Source organism: Indicator indicator, chromosome Z, assembly GCF_027791375.1.
Source record: "Indicator indicator isolate 239-I01 chromosome Z, UM_Iind_1.1, whole genome shotgun sequence".
NCBI classification, from domain to species: domain Eukaryota; kingdom Metazoa; phylum Chordata; class Aves; order Piciformes; family Indicatoridae; genus Indicator; species Indicator indicator.
The window spans coordinates 62081252-62099423 of record NC_072053.1 but is presented as its reverse complement, the minus strand read 5'-3'; the positions used below and the strand labels follow the sequence as shown (position 1 = coordinate 62099423).

Sequence of the window (18172 nt, the reverse complement as noted above, 5' to 3'; positions counted from 1 at the left end):
AGTGTCAAGCACCGGGACTAGAAAAAAACGATTTCAAGATGCACCAGGGGAGGTTTAGGCTGGATATTAGGAAATGTTTCTTCACCGAAAGGGTTTTCAGTCATTGGAATTGTCTGCCCACGGCAGTGGTGGAATCACTGTCCCTGGAGCTGGAAGATAGTTGGTTTGGAGTGCTTTTTTCCTACGAATGTTTATTTCTAAAGAATTAGTACATAATACATTTAAAAGATTCTGATTTTTGTTACAATTTGAAAATTTTCTTCATCCAGAATTGGAATGCTCAATAAAAATATTAGTATATGCCTTCACTAACAATGTGATTTTCTAGCATACCTATAATAAACCTTAAAATGTTTAAATTAAAATACCACATCAGCTAAAATGGGGAATTAGAAACAGTTGAAGGAATGAGGAAGGCAGTGGTTTATGCTGATACAATTTCAGTATATGAAAGAATAGAAAACTGGTCTACTAATATAAAGCAGTTTGTTATTGCAATATTTAAAATATAATTTCTGTCCATTCTGAAGTGGATATAAAATGTAACTAAAGTACTTAATAAACATATATCTTAATAACATAACAGTGTCAGGTGGTATTAAAAGTAAAATATTCTGCCAGCTTGCAGTAAATGCAAAAAAAAGTCTTTGGTAATAGTCTGTAAAATGTACAAACATTGATTCTTGCCACTTCAGTGTTTGGCTTTTCTTTTTTTTTTTTTTTTTGCTCTGCTTGTAGAATGTATTATACTAGTGATTTTATGTATGAAATAACGCTTTGTCTTTTGCATATTGGGGAAAGGTTTTTTTTATTTCTTCCTGTGTTGTAAAATATGCATTTTGTATACCAATATGAAATGTGTCTGTTTCTCACGCTGAATGGGTGGGAGGGGAGGAAAAGAAGAAGTAAACAGGCTTGGCACAATGTTCACTGGGTTAGGTTTTTAAAGCTTTTAACAGAATTTACTAATGTGTTAAAATGCCTCAGAAAGGATTTGCTGAGAACTGATGTTATAATGTGTTAGTCATCCTTTTATCTGCTTCTATTTTTACAGATTCTGAAGGATGTCTGACGCTGGTTTCTGTGGTGCCATTTGGTGTCTCTGGCACTGTGGATTTCTACGTAACATTCGGATTTAACTGGACAGCCTGGGGAGAAAGCATCAGGAGTGCTACTTCTTTTCAGCTCTTTAAGTGGACAGAAGTACAGTGTCACCTATCTGCAAGTTTCTTCAACAGATTTGTACAACTAATAATAAAGACAGTGTAGCATCACTCACCTGCCTGATTTACAGTGCATTACCTCCCAAAACAGACATTGTATCTGAAGCTGAAGAATGCCTGCAGAGTACATAATCATGAAATAGCGAATTGATAACTACTACTGCTGCTGCCTAATTGTCAAGATCAGAGGCAATAGAACTTCACTGCCTTTTTCTGCTTGCATAGTCAGGCCAGAATACCACAGGGTGAACATGGCTGGCCTCATTAACGACCTGCTGATAGTGTTTCTTGTTTTTCAAAACACCTGTTTGTGTTACAGAAGCCCACTTTCTCTCTTCAAGAGGTGGGTTATGCAGCAAGAGCTTCTGTATTGAATGTATGCAGTCGCTTACGATGCTAGGGAAGTGTGAAGAAGCATATTCTAGATAAAAATATGTATGATATTTATTCAGTGTTGCTCAGAATTTTCTTTTTGCAGTTTTGAAATATCACTCTAGTTCTACTGAAGGCAGAAATTGTTGTTTTTTCCGTAAGTTGCTCTCTAAAATCTGAGTTTAGAATGCTAAAACAATGATTAATAGGTAACATTTTTAGATAATACCAAAGGTGTATTTGAAATGCAGGGAATAAATATATTTCAGCTGCCTGAAGCAGCTTGATGTACAAAATGGTGTTTTAATGAGCAAAACCTGGACAAGCCTAGGACACTTGAGGGGGTTTTGAATTCAAAATAACAAGAGCAAATTTTAATGATCATGGACCATTTTACTCTTTGTGAGGTAAATGGGACACTGTAGTTACTGTATCACTTCTGTATTTTTATATCTATATATATGAATATATGTATTCAAAATTTTTATCAATGTTGCATCGTGTTTCAGATGTCTTACCATTTAGTTCCTTACAGTGGTTTGTAGTTTTTTACAACTGGTTTAAACATCACATTCAATATAGACATTAATATCCATGTGAATTTGCAAAACTTAGAAGTTCATTTTCTTAGTCATAATAGGAGTTGCTCTAGTTGTTGTGACATTGGAGTTAAAAATGTTTCTTTTACACATTATTTAAATTTAATCTGCATTGAATTATGCATCTGTATTGAATTATGTACATAGTCTTAAAACGTGAAACTGTCATGAATGCTTAATAGTATTTGACACTTTCTAGTGAATTAATTCTCTGTACATCTGTGTACCTTAGTTATTTAGATGAGATGACAGGTTAGTTTTCAGCTGTTTTCCAAACTAGTCTGTCTGATGACTCAGAGGAACTCCTTCAGTAAGTGCTGGAAAACTAAGATGCTTCACCAAAGCACAAATTGCCTGATCACTTTTGTAGCTCTCAGTATTGTCAAACTTCTTTAAGAGTTCTGAAGACTCTTCTTTTTAGAAAGACGTAACAGAAATCAATATTCTAAAACCTCTTTCCTCCTTTTTTTGAAGGTATAAAGATAGTACCGGATCTCTTTCCAGTGAATGCCTTGGAAGCGACCGGCCAATGATTTCACTTGGTCTGTCAGATTTTACATTGGACATTCGCATGCCTGGGGTGATGCCTAAGCAGGTGAGAGAAAAGCAGTTTTTCTTTTCACCACTTACTCTTTTTTTACGTAAACAAGGAAAACAAAGCTTTGCCTACAATATCACTCACATAAAATGGACAAAAGAGACAGGGTAACTTATATGTATGTCCAGAACAATAGGAAACAGGAAAGTAATCTCAGATGAGAGAAAAATCTTCTAATCTGATTCATTTTATTTGTAAAATGTTGGTTTCATAAACTGAATTGAAATTTATTAGAACAAGGAATACTAAAGTGAAATATTTCAAGCTCTGCTAGCAAGACATAAATTCATTAGAACTGCAGTTCACACCAAATCTCATCTGATGCCTTTGGGAATTTAGTTATGTTAAATTGAGCACTGGTGCCATGTTGGCAAGCTGAGAGAAAGCAACCAGAAGGCATTTTGTAAGGGTAATACTTCTGACCTCGTATTTAAAGCCCTTGAAGTACTCCAGGAAAGCTACAGTAAAGTTAAAATTGTGTACTCTTTCAGGTTTGATTATCTTCTGCTAAGCTGAAGGAGTAGAAATGAAGACTATAACTAAGATTTTTAACATCAGCATTTGTTGCTTGGGTTTTTTTTAGTAAAGCAATTCAAGGAATTGTATATGTTATTAAAAGACTGTCTCTTTTAGAGGGCTGCATATGCGTCGGAAGAGCAGGATGTTTTGCTGCAGTAAATGATGACTCATTGTTGCAGATAGCTCTTTCAAAAAATTCTGAAGGGAAAACAAGGTTTTCAGTTATTAGGGAGTACCACCCCTCTGGAACATATCATTTAGAATAAGTTGCGTCATTCCAGTGAGTTCAAACTAGAAATATAATTTCTACTAGGTCTTCTTTGTCTGCAGTGAAATATTAAGCATCTTTTTGAGAAAGAGTGAAAAGTACTGTCTGTTCTTCCACGTGCACATTTGTTATTACTCTTCATAGATTTTACCTGAGAAACCCATTAGTTGAAGAACTAGAGAAAACATATGAAAGGAACAGACACTTCAGATTCCTATTAAAAAAACCAAAATCCAACACCAGCACCAAAAGGCTGTGGCAGTTAATAGAGAGGAAACAATACTTTTCACATGCATGCGTACCTGTAGCCAACAGCCTTTATGTACACAATAAACTGAAATGCTATGATCTAGCATAGGTTTGAGGGAAGGATGGGAGAGAGTAGTAAGAAAAAGCAACTTGCCAAGTTAATTCCTAAAAAAAGTAATTGAAAATAATCAATACCTCACCTTGTATATTTCAAAGTCTAGCTTTTGTTTTCTTCTTTTGACCTCACCAGCACTTCTCCTCATTTCCCTTCCTTTTTCCACAGTGTCCTAGTACAGACTGATGAAAGTGTAAGCTGAGAGTTGGACTCAGTGATCCTTACGAGTCCTTTGCAAGTCAAGATATTCTATGATTCTTTAACATAGAGGTTTCTGCTTCCAGGGTCTATCATCAAGTTTATCTCTGATCATGAAAGATGCAAAACCAAACTGACGAGTAAGAGGAGTACAGTTTCTAAAATGCTTTAATAAGGGTTTTCTGGAGATGTATCACTACTTTGGTCATGGCTATGAGGTTATGAGGTGAATTGCCCACTCTTCTGTTTTGAGACCCCCACCTTCAGCTCTGCAGCCCCCAACACAAGAAAGGCATGGAACTGTTAGAGCAGCTCCAGAGGAGGGCAACAAAGATGATCAGAGAGCTGAAACACCTCTCCTGGCTGAGAAAGCTGGGATTGTTCAGCTTGGCAATTGTTCAGTAAGGATTCAGGGAGACCTTACATCAGCCTTCCAGAAGGTGGCTTGCAGGGTAGCTGGAGAGGGACGTTTTACAAAGGCATGTAGTGATAGGATGAGCAGTAATGGTTTCAAATTGGAAGAAGCTAGATGTAGATTAGACATCAAGGAGAAATTTTTCACCATGAAGGTGGTGGGACAGTGAAACAGGTTGTCCACAGAAGTTGTGGGAATTAAACCCTGGAGGTATTCATGGCCAGGTTGGATGTGGCATGTGCAGCCTGGCCTAGTAAGAATGTGTCCCTGCCCACAGCATGAACTAGATGATCTTGAATGTCCCTTCCAATCCAAACTGTTCTATGATTCTTTGATAATTGCAGTTCCTGAATTCTCAAGCCTCAGAATTTATCTGGGAAAGGCAGAAAATGAGAAAAACAAGGCAGAGGAACAGAAATTAGTGGAGAAGATGTGAATGAGTTAAATTTTAGAGAACAGTTATGTATTCCCTGAAACTGTTACTGATTTTGGGTACTACCAGTAAGTTTGTGCATAGGTTATGAACATTCAGAGTGTTGTTTCAGACTTGAATTCTCTTAATTTAGAGGCATACAGCTCAAACTCTGAAAATACACACCTGTTTCACACTGGAAATATATATGTACTTCCAAATTGGAGAAGAAGACAAAAGAAGAATGCTGCATGGTTAGCATCTGCATAGAAATATGTTACAATGGTGGAGGTGGTGTAATTCTTGCTGGAGTGATCTGCAAATGGCTAGAGCCAAGTTTAATGTCTCTTCTTGTATTGGTAGGTTAGTTGCATAAATTTCAGTTCATGTGTACGTTGTATTGTCAAGGCTGTGGGAAGGGTTACCAAAAACCCTTCATTTTTTTTCAAAAGATTTTACTAGACTTGTGGTGACTGTGGGTGTTGTGCAGGGGTGACAGAACACTGGAACAGGCTGCCCAGCGAAGTTGTGGAGTCTCCTTCTCTGGAGATGTTCAAAACCTGCTTTCATGCGTTCCTGTGTGACATACTCTAGGAGATCCTGCTCTGGCAGGGGTGTTGGACTAGATGATCTTTTGAGCTCCCTTCCAACCCCTGACATTCTGTGATGTAGTGATTTTGTAGCTGCAGTTGCTCTGTAAATCAACGAGAACCAAACCCTTACTCAGGTTAGGTGTGCTGTCACTGTGAAGAGATGCCCCAAGTTGTTCCCTGTTTCAGCATAATTATCAAAGGTGAGCATTCATGTGGAACTACTCTAAGCAATGCTTATGAACAGGTGCTCTGAAGTGTATATTCAAGCAATGTGAGGTTGGTGCTTTTGAACAATGCCACTTGTCATAAGTGGGGGAAACATTATTTGCTGTACTTAAATAGCCTGTTTTATTCTTAATAATTTCAGTTACACAGTAGGGAAAAATAAAACTACCATGTCATGTGAAGAGTAATTGTGGTGTGCTGCTGAAGGGTGGAGGACATCTAGGAGCTGTGGAGAAGTAGACTGAAGGGCTTTGTGAGTTCTGCAGGAAAAATTACATACTCATTCTTTTTACTTAATATAATCAGAAGAAAATTATGCCTGTGCATGATAAATTAGCATTATATTAATAGTTGCTATTTAAATGGGAAACAATATGTTTTGTTTGCCACGAAGGGATGGGAATCACATTATAAAAACTCTGAATTGTTATTATGTTTGATGCTGAACAAACTTTTCACTGGTAAAGTACTTTTTATACTCATTGTCTGAGGTTTTAAATGTACATGTGAAACTTCATAAATATTGCTAAAGACACAAAAAGGTGGTAGAAGATGCTATTACTTTGTCAGATACTGTTCATGTGAAGGAGGTGGATTTTTTTTGACACTCCTTATCTTGAGCTTCTACCAGTAGGTCAGTAGGGACTTGTAATACCTGAATATTCAATTTCATAATTTTAATTTTTCAGTTTGAAGTATTTGGTTAAATTTTTTGTTCTTATCTCCAGTTTGCTTGGGCATACCATACCAGATAGAAATATGTAAAGCAGTAAGGAAGTTTCATCATTCAGATACTCGTAAATTGCTGGCACCTCTTTCTTGTGTATTGCTACAATAACCAAGTTGAGTTCTTGACCCAAGGTCTGACTTCCTCTGACTCTGAAGAAAGTGTGAATTACTTGATTATTACTTTGGGTGAATTCTGTAAAAAGTAGAATTTAGTTACTTATATTACACACTGAATAGGCCATTAGGTTTAAATGCCCGTTCTTTCTCCAGGAGGAGATTCCTTGATTATTTCATTCCTCAAGTTATCCTCTCTGTGACAATCAAATGTCGTGACCCAACCTTAGAATGTTCACTGAAGGTTCTTTATGGATTCCCAAGGAATGAAAAGAGGCAAACTGACACTAAAATGGCTACAATGATTGTAGAATTTATTAATTACACGTTTGTGCAGATCACTTTGACTATATAGTTGCTCTTAAGGCAGGCAAGGCAATTACTTAGTATGTGCCAGAGAGTGGACAGAAAGAAAGGAGTGGAGAGAAAAGTATCACTACTCCAAGTTCCGGCAGCATCCTGCAAGCTCAATGCCTGTTTAGTGGTGGATACACACACCAACATTTCAAGGTGATGCATTTTGTTCCTGAATTCCCCTTCATTTGACTGGGGTGGTTGGTAGAAGTGTTCTCATGGCAGGGCAGATCACACCACTAGTGTGATGGCACAGGTGCATTGGTATCACAATTAGCTGAGTCATTCTGGAGGCACCTGCACATAGAGTTAAGGTGTTTGCAAAATGGCAAGTGCCCCAGCATTCCAGGTCACTGCTGCTTCATCTTTGTTTCTTCAGGCTCAGTTGTGAAGGTGGTGACAACTGCCTTGAGCTGGCACGAGTGTAGGCACCCAAGTGGTGTCTGAACCATAGCATTCTGGTTCGGGAACAGACTGTTGGTATTGCTTGAATACAAAGAAAAGGGAGCAGAGAAGTATATTTGAGACAAACCTGTATGACAATGTAGCTTCCACAACCCTCTATCTAACTGACAAAGATGAGACTAACTTAATTTTTTGTTTGTGTAGTTTGCATGCATTTAAGAAATGTAATTTTATGCAGTTCCAATGATTTGTGGACTGCTTTTTGCAAAGTAAGAAAATTATATTAAATAGTATTGTCATATTTAGGTTTTACTGTTCTCAAGGACTTTTGTTTCATATTACAGGTTCTATCATAGTTATCCAGCTTATATAAAATGGGAAAGCATGGATTTTGTTTGTGGCCTTTACTCTAAGTTGGTTCACATTTTAATCCAGCTTACAGGACGCATGCTGAGTATTTTAAACCAAAAGTCTTCTAGGCAACAAAAGCAATTGCAGCATTATGGAGGGCATTCGTGATAATTTTTTTCACCTGTAGTGTCTGTTACACTGTATCTTGTACAGAACATTCATCCAGTTGTTCCAGGGAAATGCTAGTCATCTGTAATGTGATAGTTGCTAGAATTCCCAGAGAGGAATATTTTCAATTACCATAATGGAATAAGGTGCATGAATCAAAAATAAATGTGTTTCTGTGTTTGCTGCTACAGTAGCACAGCATTTTTACACTTCGTGATCCAAGGGTGAAATACTGCTGTAGGCAGAAATCTATTTAGCTACAAAGTCATAGAAACAGAATATCTCAAGTGGTGTCATCAAGTACAATTCCCTGCTCCTCCCAGGACTACCTAAAACTTAACCACATGTGCAGACACTTGTTGAACTCTGACAGATCCCCACTTGTTGATCCCCACGTCCCTGAGGAGCCTGTTCCAATGACTAGTCTTGCACTCTCGGTGAAGAGCATTTCCTAATGTCCTATCTAAACTTCTCTACCATTTCCTTATGTCCATAGGCTGATCACGAGAGAAAGAGATGATCCTTCTCCACTTCACAGTTTATAATGTATTTGCAAATACTGAGAAGGTAGTCCGTACCAAGCACACAATGAATTAGAAGCCCAGTAGTTCTTTTCACTCTATGTAGCACACTGATTCGTTCTATTTATTTGAACATCAAGAGGGTACTGTTATCCCTTCAAATTTTGAGTGGGCAGGGAGGAGTTGGTGTTTGTTAACCACTGCAAATAAATTCAGTGCTAAGGCTAAGTATATAGTTTTTGTATATTAAGATTGTTCAGTATTCCCACATATGTCTTCAGGAAGTGTAGAAAATGGTGATGCTTTTTTCCTAGTATTTTGATTCTAAATACCACAAATTTAAAGGTAATTTGTGTTCTTTTGTCTTTTAATAGTCTGATACATACCTCTGCATGTCAGTACCCCTGCCAGTGGATGACGAAGCCTACGTAGGTGAGTATCAGTTGGCTGGAAGAACCAAAGCAAGCCATTTTTAAGACTTTCAGCACTGTTTTTGTTTCTTCTTTGACTCATATTGACTTTATCTTTAGCTGTCAGAGTTTCCAAAATGCATTGACCATGGCTAAAGCAGAAGCAAACTAGAAGCAGCTTCTTAGAGTCAAGCTAACAAATCATATCTGAAGAGATTCATGAGTAATAGTAGTTGAAGAGCTGCATGCAGATGCCTCTGGCAGTCCGTACAAAACAGCCACGTTTGTAAGGTGTTGTATTTCTATCTCTGGCTGGATGCTTATTTCTGCTCCACTGAGCAGAGTGTTTGGCTGCTGCTGCAGGCTGTAAATCCTTTGCATGTGTAGTCAGTGTTGGCTGCAGTAAGATTTTACTTATCTGATGGAAAAACACCTATGTAACCAAACCATCTCATTTTTTAAATCTATTTTGTTATTAAATATTGTTACATGAATAAGATGGCAGACAAGTAGAAGGTAATACTGTAATAGTGTATAAATGCTGGGATCATGTATATCAGGAAAACATCATCTATTCAGAAAGGCTCTGAGGCACTTTTATGTAGCCTTGCTTGTGAACATACAGTTGTTCAGGTAGAGAGAGGGTTTGTTGGTTTAACTGCAGGTAGTTTCACTGTCAGAATATGCTATAAACTGAAATAAAACAAGATAATGACAAGTTAAAATGTCTTACATTTTTCTCTCTCTTTCAGAATACTTGCACTTAACAAATAAGTACAGTGGGAATCCTATGTAGTTTTTATTGTAGTATGTTATAGAGATTGTCGTTTCTTTCAGAAGTAAACCATTGCAGATTTTCATGTTGTCTTACAGTAACTAAAAAGACTAAAAAAAGCGTCCTTCAATGCTTTCTCTTTACATCTGTTTTTTAAAGAAGTCAGAATCTAACCTCACATTTGGACTCTTGAGTTTTACCTGAGAAGGAAAAATGAGCATGAAAGGGGAGTGAGCATTCATTCTCAGATAAACTGTATTTGCTGTGCGGTGTGCGCAATAGATTCACAGAAAGACACCCTACTAACCTGCTGCTTAAGCTTCACTGAGTTGCAAAATTGCATAATTCAATTCTCTATTAAATTACTCCACATTTAGTTCTGTCACTTGCAGTTTACATGTGTTAAAGCCACACAAGCTTCTTTCAGTTATGTATATGTTTAAAAGGACCTAGTAAAACAATTTGCTTAAAAGTGGTATTTATGCAAGGTTTCAATGTGAATCATTCAAGGCAACCCTTTTTTTTTCTCTGAAGACTGAGAAACTATTAGGGTTTAGGTGTTCACATGTTCTACACCAGGTTTTTATAGTATTTGGTCACCTTTCCAGTAATCACTGAGCTTGAGTACATCATTACAAATCAGAAGGTCTGGATAGCGAGACCATTCTAGTTGTGAGGTGGAGCTTTGAAGAGCAAGAGGAGCTTGATGACCAAATTAAAAAACCACTTGTTCTGTGAACATAAAGGTTTCCCATACCTCATGTATTTGGATGCCTTGGAAATAAAATTGTGTGCTCTGTTTATACATATTGGTGAAATATGGAAGAGATATTTTTTTTTACCATTGTGTGTGGGCAGAAAAACATTTGTAAGTAGAAAAAGTTTTTGTATTTTTTTTCATTTTTTAAAATTATATTTGTACTTGAAGACTTGAATTCAGACTTCAGTTTTGCTGTTCCCCAAAAGATTTAAAAACAGTAGACAGCTGAGCTTGCTCAGGGACTGTCTCAGAGGCACCCACAGAAGAGGCTGTGGCAGCCACCTGAAAACTGTGGATTTATTACAAATGATCTGTTCTTCTTCCAACACAGTAAAATTACAGATTTGGATGTTAGTTGGGCAAATACTGTTGCACAACTAATTAAACTATTTGGAGGTGTGCACTCACTCAGAAAAGGAAAATCTCACCATGGGTACGCAGGATATATACATAAACACTCAGCAAGGTGAGGTGAAGACTCCTTCGAGGAGGAGTTCTAAGGGGAGAATATCTGACTGCCAAGCTGCTTCTGTGTGGAGAGAGCCCCCTATCTCCATAGCAGGACTCCATTTATACCCTGGGAGCTGCTGTTCTGTGGTCAATGTCTTAATGAGTCCGAGGGCCCTGAGGGGACAGCTAATGTCTGGGGGTATGGAACTGATCTTTATCAGCTCCTAGCAAGCCTCAGCCCTTGGTGCTTGTTGGGGGAGTAGTCATACCTTTCACAGGAACAAAGGGTATTGCTTCATACTGCAAAGCTAGAAGGGTACTATGCCAGAATTTACCAACTTGTTCAGGTTCAGTTCTTAGACATCAAGACAGATCAAGCTTACTTGTGAAAAGTTACCAACTAGAAGGAATGGAGCCAGTTTTGCCCTAGAGGCCTTTCTCAGTGATGCATCTGTGTATTTCTGCAGACACTGTTAGTCTTGTGTATGATATCCTTCATTGGAGGGTCAGACTGTCAAGGCTAAGATTTCTGTTTGAACCACTTGTTTTTCTGTCCCAAAGGGCTGTAAATACTGACAAATTGGGGTGGGAAGAGTATTTGTTTGTTTGTGGATTGGTTTACATTTAGGTTAATGTTAAGAAAATATGCTTTGCCCCTTTGAAGTGAAATGAAGTATCTGTGAGATTAATATGTAAAAGATATTAATATCTAATTTTCCAAGAAATTTCCAGGTACATTTTAAATACTAACTGCAGTTTTCTTTTTCTGTCTCTTTTCTATGAATAAGTGGGCAAACCAGAAACTAGATTGAGGCCTTAATGATGCAGGCATTGATAAAAATCAAATTTTGACTGAGTTATAGCAATAGTTAAAGGGTGCCTACAGGCATTCATAAGAATTCAGTCTGACAGGAAGCCATTCAGCCAAGAAAATTGACTCTCATCTTCACCTCCTTAGATTCGTTCACATGGGTGACCAGTAACTAAATGTCTTTTTTTGTTTAGTGACTCTGGGTGAGTCCCTGTCTGTCAGGCTGGTGCTGCAGAAATAAGATGGAGTCTATTACATTGAGCAGCAAAACATGAAATAATTAGAAGATATTTTTACTTTTCGTCAATATGTGACTCAGAGAAACCGTGGGTCTGTACCTTTAGTATGGCATATATGAACTTCCCTATTGCCAAGTAGAGATGACTTCATTGGGCTGAAGGCCTCTAATGTTTCCTTAATTGCTAAAATGTGAACACTGATATGATGGTAAATTTATTTAAAGTTAAATTTAAATTTAAAGAGAAGGCTCAGGGGAGACCTCATTGCTGTCTACAACTACCTGAAGGGAGGTTGTAGCCAGGAGGGGTTTGGTCTCTTCTCCCAGGCAACCAGCACCAGAACAAGAGGACACAGTCTCAAGCTGCGCCAGGGGAGGTTTAGGCTGGAGGTGAGGAGAAAGTTCTTCACAGAGAGAGTGGTTGGCCATTGGAATGGGCTGCCCAGGGAGGTGGTGGAGTCACCATCCCTGGAGGTGTTCAAGAGGGGATTTGGACGTGGCACTTGGTGCCATGGTTTAGATAGGCATGAGGTGTAGGGTGACAGGTTGGACTCGATGATCTTTGAGGTCTCTTCCAACCTTCTTGATTCTTTTCTATTCTATTCTAAATCCGTTGTGGAGAAGACAGCAATTTATTTTTTTTTTTAAGAATAACAACTTTATTTAATTGAATTGGTATTTGTAAAGATTAACTTCTTGGAAATTAATTTTTTTAATACATAGCTTAACAAGATACTCTTAAGATTAACCTACTGTCATGTTCGCTTCATTACCATTTCTTGTGGAGTTTATAATTTAACATAGTATTTCATCAGGATATTAAGTCAGACTTAATTAGGATTTAGTATCAATACCAAAACTGTTACTGTTGTTTTAGTAATCATATGTAGTACTTCTGTTCATTATTGTAAAATGTGGATGCTGTGAACTGGGAATATAAGGCTTTTGTTTGGTATTTCTTAAGCTTTTGGCTGTGATGGGTAATGCTTCTGACTTAAATTGCTTTCACAACACAGGATTTTTTTAAATGGCTGGGTTTTTTCCTCTCTGGAACAGCTGTAAGCCTGGGTGTGCTGTTAAGAAAATACTTACACAGTAACAGAGTAACTGACTGTACATAGATAGCTCTTTCAAGCTTATAATCAGACTGAGTTTTTTCAAATCTTTCTTCAGAAGCAATTATGAGATATATGAGCTAAAATAGCGTAAGCGAGTGGCCTAGCAAGAAATCCAATTTTACTTTGTTAACTATGGTTTGTTATTTTCTATTAGTAGGAAGAGTATTTAGTAATCTATTTATAGTAAATTTTGTAATAGTGCTGAAAGGTCCCATCCATGCACTGGAATGTCATTGTAATGGACACAAGACATGGGAATGGTAGAGGAGTAAAAAGAAATGAGAATTAACCATCAAGACAGGTGGTGGATTTAGCAGACAAGAGGCCAAATCTTTAATTTTGTCTTTACTGAAGACTGCCCTTCTGGGTGTTACTTTCAGTACGTGTTGTACAGATATCAAATCCAGCAATAAAGTTCATAAAATATCACATCTTATGAACTGCTCATAGAGCCCTTCCTAAATGTAGTCCCTCACTTAAATTGATAACAACTTTACACACTTGAAACACCTGAAAATACCTGAAAACTAAAATGATGTCTTATCTGTCCTCTATGAGAGTTAACCGTAATTTCATTATTAGTTATTACTGTCTTTCTGTAATGAAGACTTTTTCTTTTTTAGCTATGTAATGAGCAGAATTTGCTTGTAAGAAAAAGATGTTATGTAGTCTTTAGACGTTAAACATGCATGCAAGTTTAGTACTTCTGAACTCGTATGTGCTAGGAAGGCATCTTCCAAGGGTGTGTGAATGCGTCACTTAACGTCCCAAACCAAGCCTTCAGCTCCAGTGTGCTTTTTTTTAATTATCTGACTGCATGACTTACATCTTTGGCTAGGTTTTGACTTGCATGCCTTAAGTTTTGGCTGTTTTTTCTCACTTTTCACAACAGACATCAGTTTCAAAAATAGGGCTGATTTTTCCCTCATGAAACTGTGACAATAATTGATGTCATCACTCTAAGAATGGTGCCTCGGCATCATGTAAAAATACAGACTAAAGGGGCAGATACATCCACAAACTTCATGAGCAGAATTGTGTTTCAGTGGTTTGCAGCTTTACCATCTGCCTATATTAAGACTCTTAGAAGAGCTAAAAGACACTCCTAGAAGGCTTCTCAGTGTCCTTGTAGTGTAAGAGCAGGAGTGACTTAGTTTTGGAATTTCTGCTGTAGGATAAGGTTAGAAACCCTCCAAGGCCCTTCTCAGTCTTAAATGAAGAAAAACTCCACTGCATTCCCTGCATCTGACACATAATTTCAATAGTAATAAAGGAAGTTAGACAGTGTAGCTTGCTTAATTTCCAGAAATGCCATCATTTTACATTCGTGGTCAGTATTACTGCAGTGTGTTGTTGGTAACCTTTTTCCTATGTTAAACAAGATCACAGATGTTTGAGAATCCAAAACAGTATTTTGTTTGTAGCATAGGTTAAGAACAGAAATTTGAGTGCTGAGCATTCACCTTTGTTTAAGTTTGATAGAAAGAGAAATATTTGGAAAGTCTTATTTTCCATTCCAAAGGGTTTGACATATTGGTGAGAATAAACCATGTCTTCATGGACCTGTTGTCCCAAGAAAGATTCAAAAAAGAATAACCCAGGTATAATACTGGAAGAAGTTATCACTAATTCATAAGCTGTTAGTTACTCTTAATTGCAATTTACTGGTTTTTCATGTTTTTGCTGAAGGAAGTTCAAAATGGGTAGAAAAGTATTAATAAATTACAAGTGCAAATTTCAGACCTAGATTAAAATAGACTGCTTACAGTGAAATTTTGTGGTTTGGAATACACTGATATGTTTACTAAGTGTCATATTTAAATTTTGGTTTAAAATAAAACTTTTGAGTAGTAACTTGGAATTTATTTTTCTTAATGACTAAATGTTTTAGCTTGGTAGCCAGTCTGTGGAATGGGAATTTAAGGAAAGCTTTTAAATAGAACACAGAAGATAAATAAATGAGGGAACATACGTGCCTTATTTGTAGTACTATAGAGAAAAATGGCTTAAAATGTTATTTCTTATATAACTTCTAGTGAGAGTAAGTATAGCTTATCTCTTTTCATAATTTTGTTTTTCAGTGGACTTCAAGCCTCATGCCAGCATGGACACTGTCCATCACATGTTGCTTTTTGGATGTAATGAGCCTTCGTCTACCAAAAGTTACTGGTAATAGTATCAACTTGCTTTTGATGCTGTACCTTTTCTTGAGACTGAACAATCCCAGCTCCCTCAGCTGCCTCTCACAGGACTTGTGCTCTAGGCTGTTCATGAGCCTTGTTGCCCTTCTCTGAACTGAACACAATGTTCAAGGTGTAGCCTCTCCAGTGCTGAATGGCACTGTTCATTTGGTCACCTCCCTATTCTTGCTGGCCACAGTTTCTAATACAAGTTAGGATGCCATTGGCATTTTTGGCTACCCGAGCACACTACTGACCCACAGGTAGTTGACTATCAGCCAGTCCCCCCAGGCCCCTTTTCAAGTTGCAGCTTTCCAGCCACACATTCTCAAGTTGTTGTGACCAAAGTGCAGGACCTAGCACTTTGCTGTGTTGAACTTCATATAAGTCACCTTGGCACATCAATCTAACCTGTCTAGATCCCTGTGCAAAGCTTCCTTACCCTCTAGTAGATTGACACAGCTACCCAGCTTGGTGTCATCTGCAAACTTCCCGAGGGTGCACTCAATCTCCTCATCCAGATCATTAAGAAAGCCATGAAAGAGGAACTCGCCCCAGTACTGAACCCTGGGGGACACCACTAGTGACTGGGTGCCAGCCAGATTTAACTCCATTCACCACCACTCTTGAGGCCCAGCAATGAGTAGTACACCTCCATCCATTTTTTTATCCAGTGTAGAGTGCGTTCATCCAAGTCTGGTGCCATGAGGTTCGGAAGGAGAATGCTGTAGGAGGCAGTGTCAAAGGCTTTACTAAAGTCCAGGTTGACAATGTCCACAGCCCTTCTCTCTCATCCAGTAGGGTAGGTCACCTTGGTGTAGAAGGAGATTGGGTTAGTCAGGCAGGACCTGCCTTTCATAAACCTATGCTGATTTGGCCTGATGGCCTGATTGTCCTGTGTGTACCGTGTGATGTCACTGAAAATGACCTGCTTGATAACCTTCTCTGGTATCAAGGTCAATCCTTCTGGCCCTTGTAGATTTTGAGTGAAGTTTGCATGACTCAGGATTAATATTTTGAATGTCCAAAAAGTTTCATCAAAGGTTTTTAATCCTTTCTACCCAGTGATAGTTCTGATATTGGAAGTAGTGTAATCTTGTCTTGCAAGAAAAGCAGATGCTTAAAAATTTCAGACAAAACTAAAACTGTGAAAGCACAGAATTTCTGTTGGTTTCACATCAGACAGCTGCAGGTTTTTTGTTGTATCTTAAATGTTAGAATATGTACCAATGTAAAACTGTTGCCATTATGGCCTTCTAAAACTAGTTTACATCTTGAATGTATAAAACTGAGAAGATTGTATTTACGGTTTGTTTTGTTTTCATATGTCTAGAAGTAGTTCTGTTAGAACCTTGAAATAATCCTCATGAGATAGAATTCTATAGATACAGATTGATCAGATGCTTGCTTTGAGATGAAATTACGCCAAAGGTGATGCTGAAATTACATCTACCTAATGTTCTGAAGACATAGGTGAAATGTTTAGTTCCTGAGGTTCGAGATATGAAGAGATGGATCAAGAGCTGGAAAGTCATAAATTTTTTCAATGCCAAATCAGGCTGTAATCCTAGTCTTGACACTACAGTTCAGGTAGTTAGAGCTTGTTGACTGCATTGTCACTGTTCCTGAAAAAGAACAATTGCCCAGCAGAAAACTTAACAGTGGTAGACTTTGTAGAGTGGCAGCTAATGTCTGCTTTATGTATGTGTATTGGCAGATATGTGTGTATACATGTGTGTATCTATAAATGCCTATGTTATACTTATGTGTGGAAACTTGTCCTGGGTCGAGTTGAAAATGCTCAGTACCATGCTGCTGTCATGCCAGCTTCAAACTGTTGCACATTTTTGTAAGTCATTGCAGAGAATGCGTATGATCTAAAATCAATGTTTTTCCTCCTAGTTTAAATTTGCTAGAGGCTTCCAATGACTGAAACTGATTTTGTTAAAATTATTGTAATGACTCTGTATTATAGTTCATAGGTGATGAAATATCTTTGTTGGTTTTGATTTTGCTTTGTTATACGTTATACTGCTAGACTGGTAAGCAATGGCTTCACTTGGTCTTCCATCTATCAGGGGAAAGAATGGTTGTTTGAGAGCTGATATTTGTGGGTTCCACTATTGTGCAATTAAATACAGAGATAAGCATGAGTGCCTCCGACCTGTTGGCTCATCTACAGCTTCCTCTCGCTTTCTATTTGTCAATGATTTTACAAATAATTGTAAATATCAATTTTATCCTAGAACTTTGATGTCTTGTAGGTTCCTTCCTGTTTTGTACATGATTCTTGTCCCTCTGTGCAGATGTGGCAGCTATTGTAATTTTACACTTGAGCTAATCCTGCTAAAAATTCTCATGTGATTCATTCTCACAAAAGGGTCCTTAATGTTTTTCATTACTGACTACTAGGCTGGCAGGGACTACCAGAACTGTCTTTGGTTTTGATTCTGTTTGCTTAACACTCTTTTAAGGTGGAGGCAGGAAAAAAAAGGAAGATGGAGGATATAATGATATTTGGGAAAGAAGTTCACTTTAAAAGAATTTTTTAATCAACAGACATTATAAAACATCTTCATGGATCTTAGAATTAGTGGTTTTGCTTGTAAGTCATCTGCCCTTTTCTGATTTCAGAATTTAAAAATTATATTCCCTTTGCTATTCTTTCCTTGTGTTTTTAGGGATTGTGATGAAGGAACATGCAAAGACAAATCTAATATTTTGTATGCTTGGGCAAGAAACGCTCCACCCACCAGGTTACCCAAAGGTATTGTGCCTTTAATGTGAAGTTATTGTGTACAAGGTTAAAGGAGAGAAGAGGATGTGGAAGTAAGCACCTGGCATATCAAAGAACCTCCTGGAATATTTTTATTATGTCTGGTTGGTAGAAACTATAGATGTCAGCCTCCTAAACTGTGAATATATTAGGGGGTTTTGTCATCTTGTTTGGTATAACATGGGTTTCAGTAAGGGGCGAATAAAAGCCTTAAAGAGAGATAACA

The 18172-nt window shown here is 37.7% G+C and overlaps 1 protein-coding gene across 1 annotated transcript in view; it reads left to right on the top strand.

Annotated features, from left to right (window-relative positions):
- The first annotated feature begins 1474 nt into the window (after positions 1–1474).
- The window catches only part of PAM (peptidylglycine alpha-amidating monooxygenase), a 74975-nt gene continuing 58277 nt past the window's right edge, over positions 1475–18172 (top strand). The window contains 5 exon segments of the mRNA XM_054397935.1: positions 1475–1566; positions 2669–2789; positions 8803–8860; positions 15072–15159; positions 17852–17937. Coding sequence (XP_054253910.1) covers positions 1475–1566; positions 2669–2789; positions 8803–8860; positions 15072–15159; positions 17852–17937 — 445 coding nt within the window.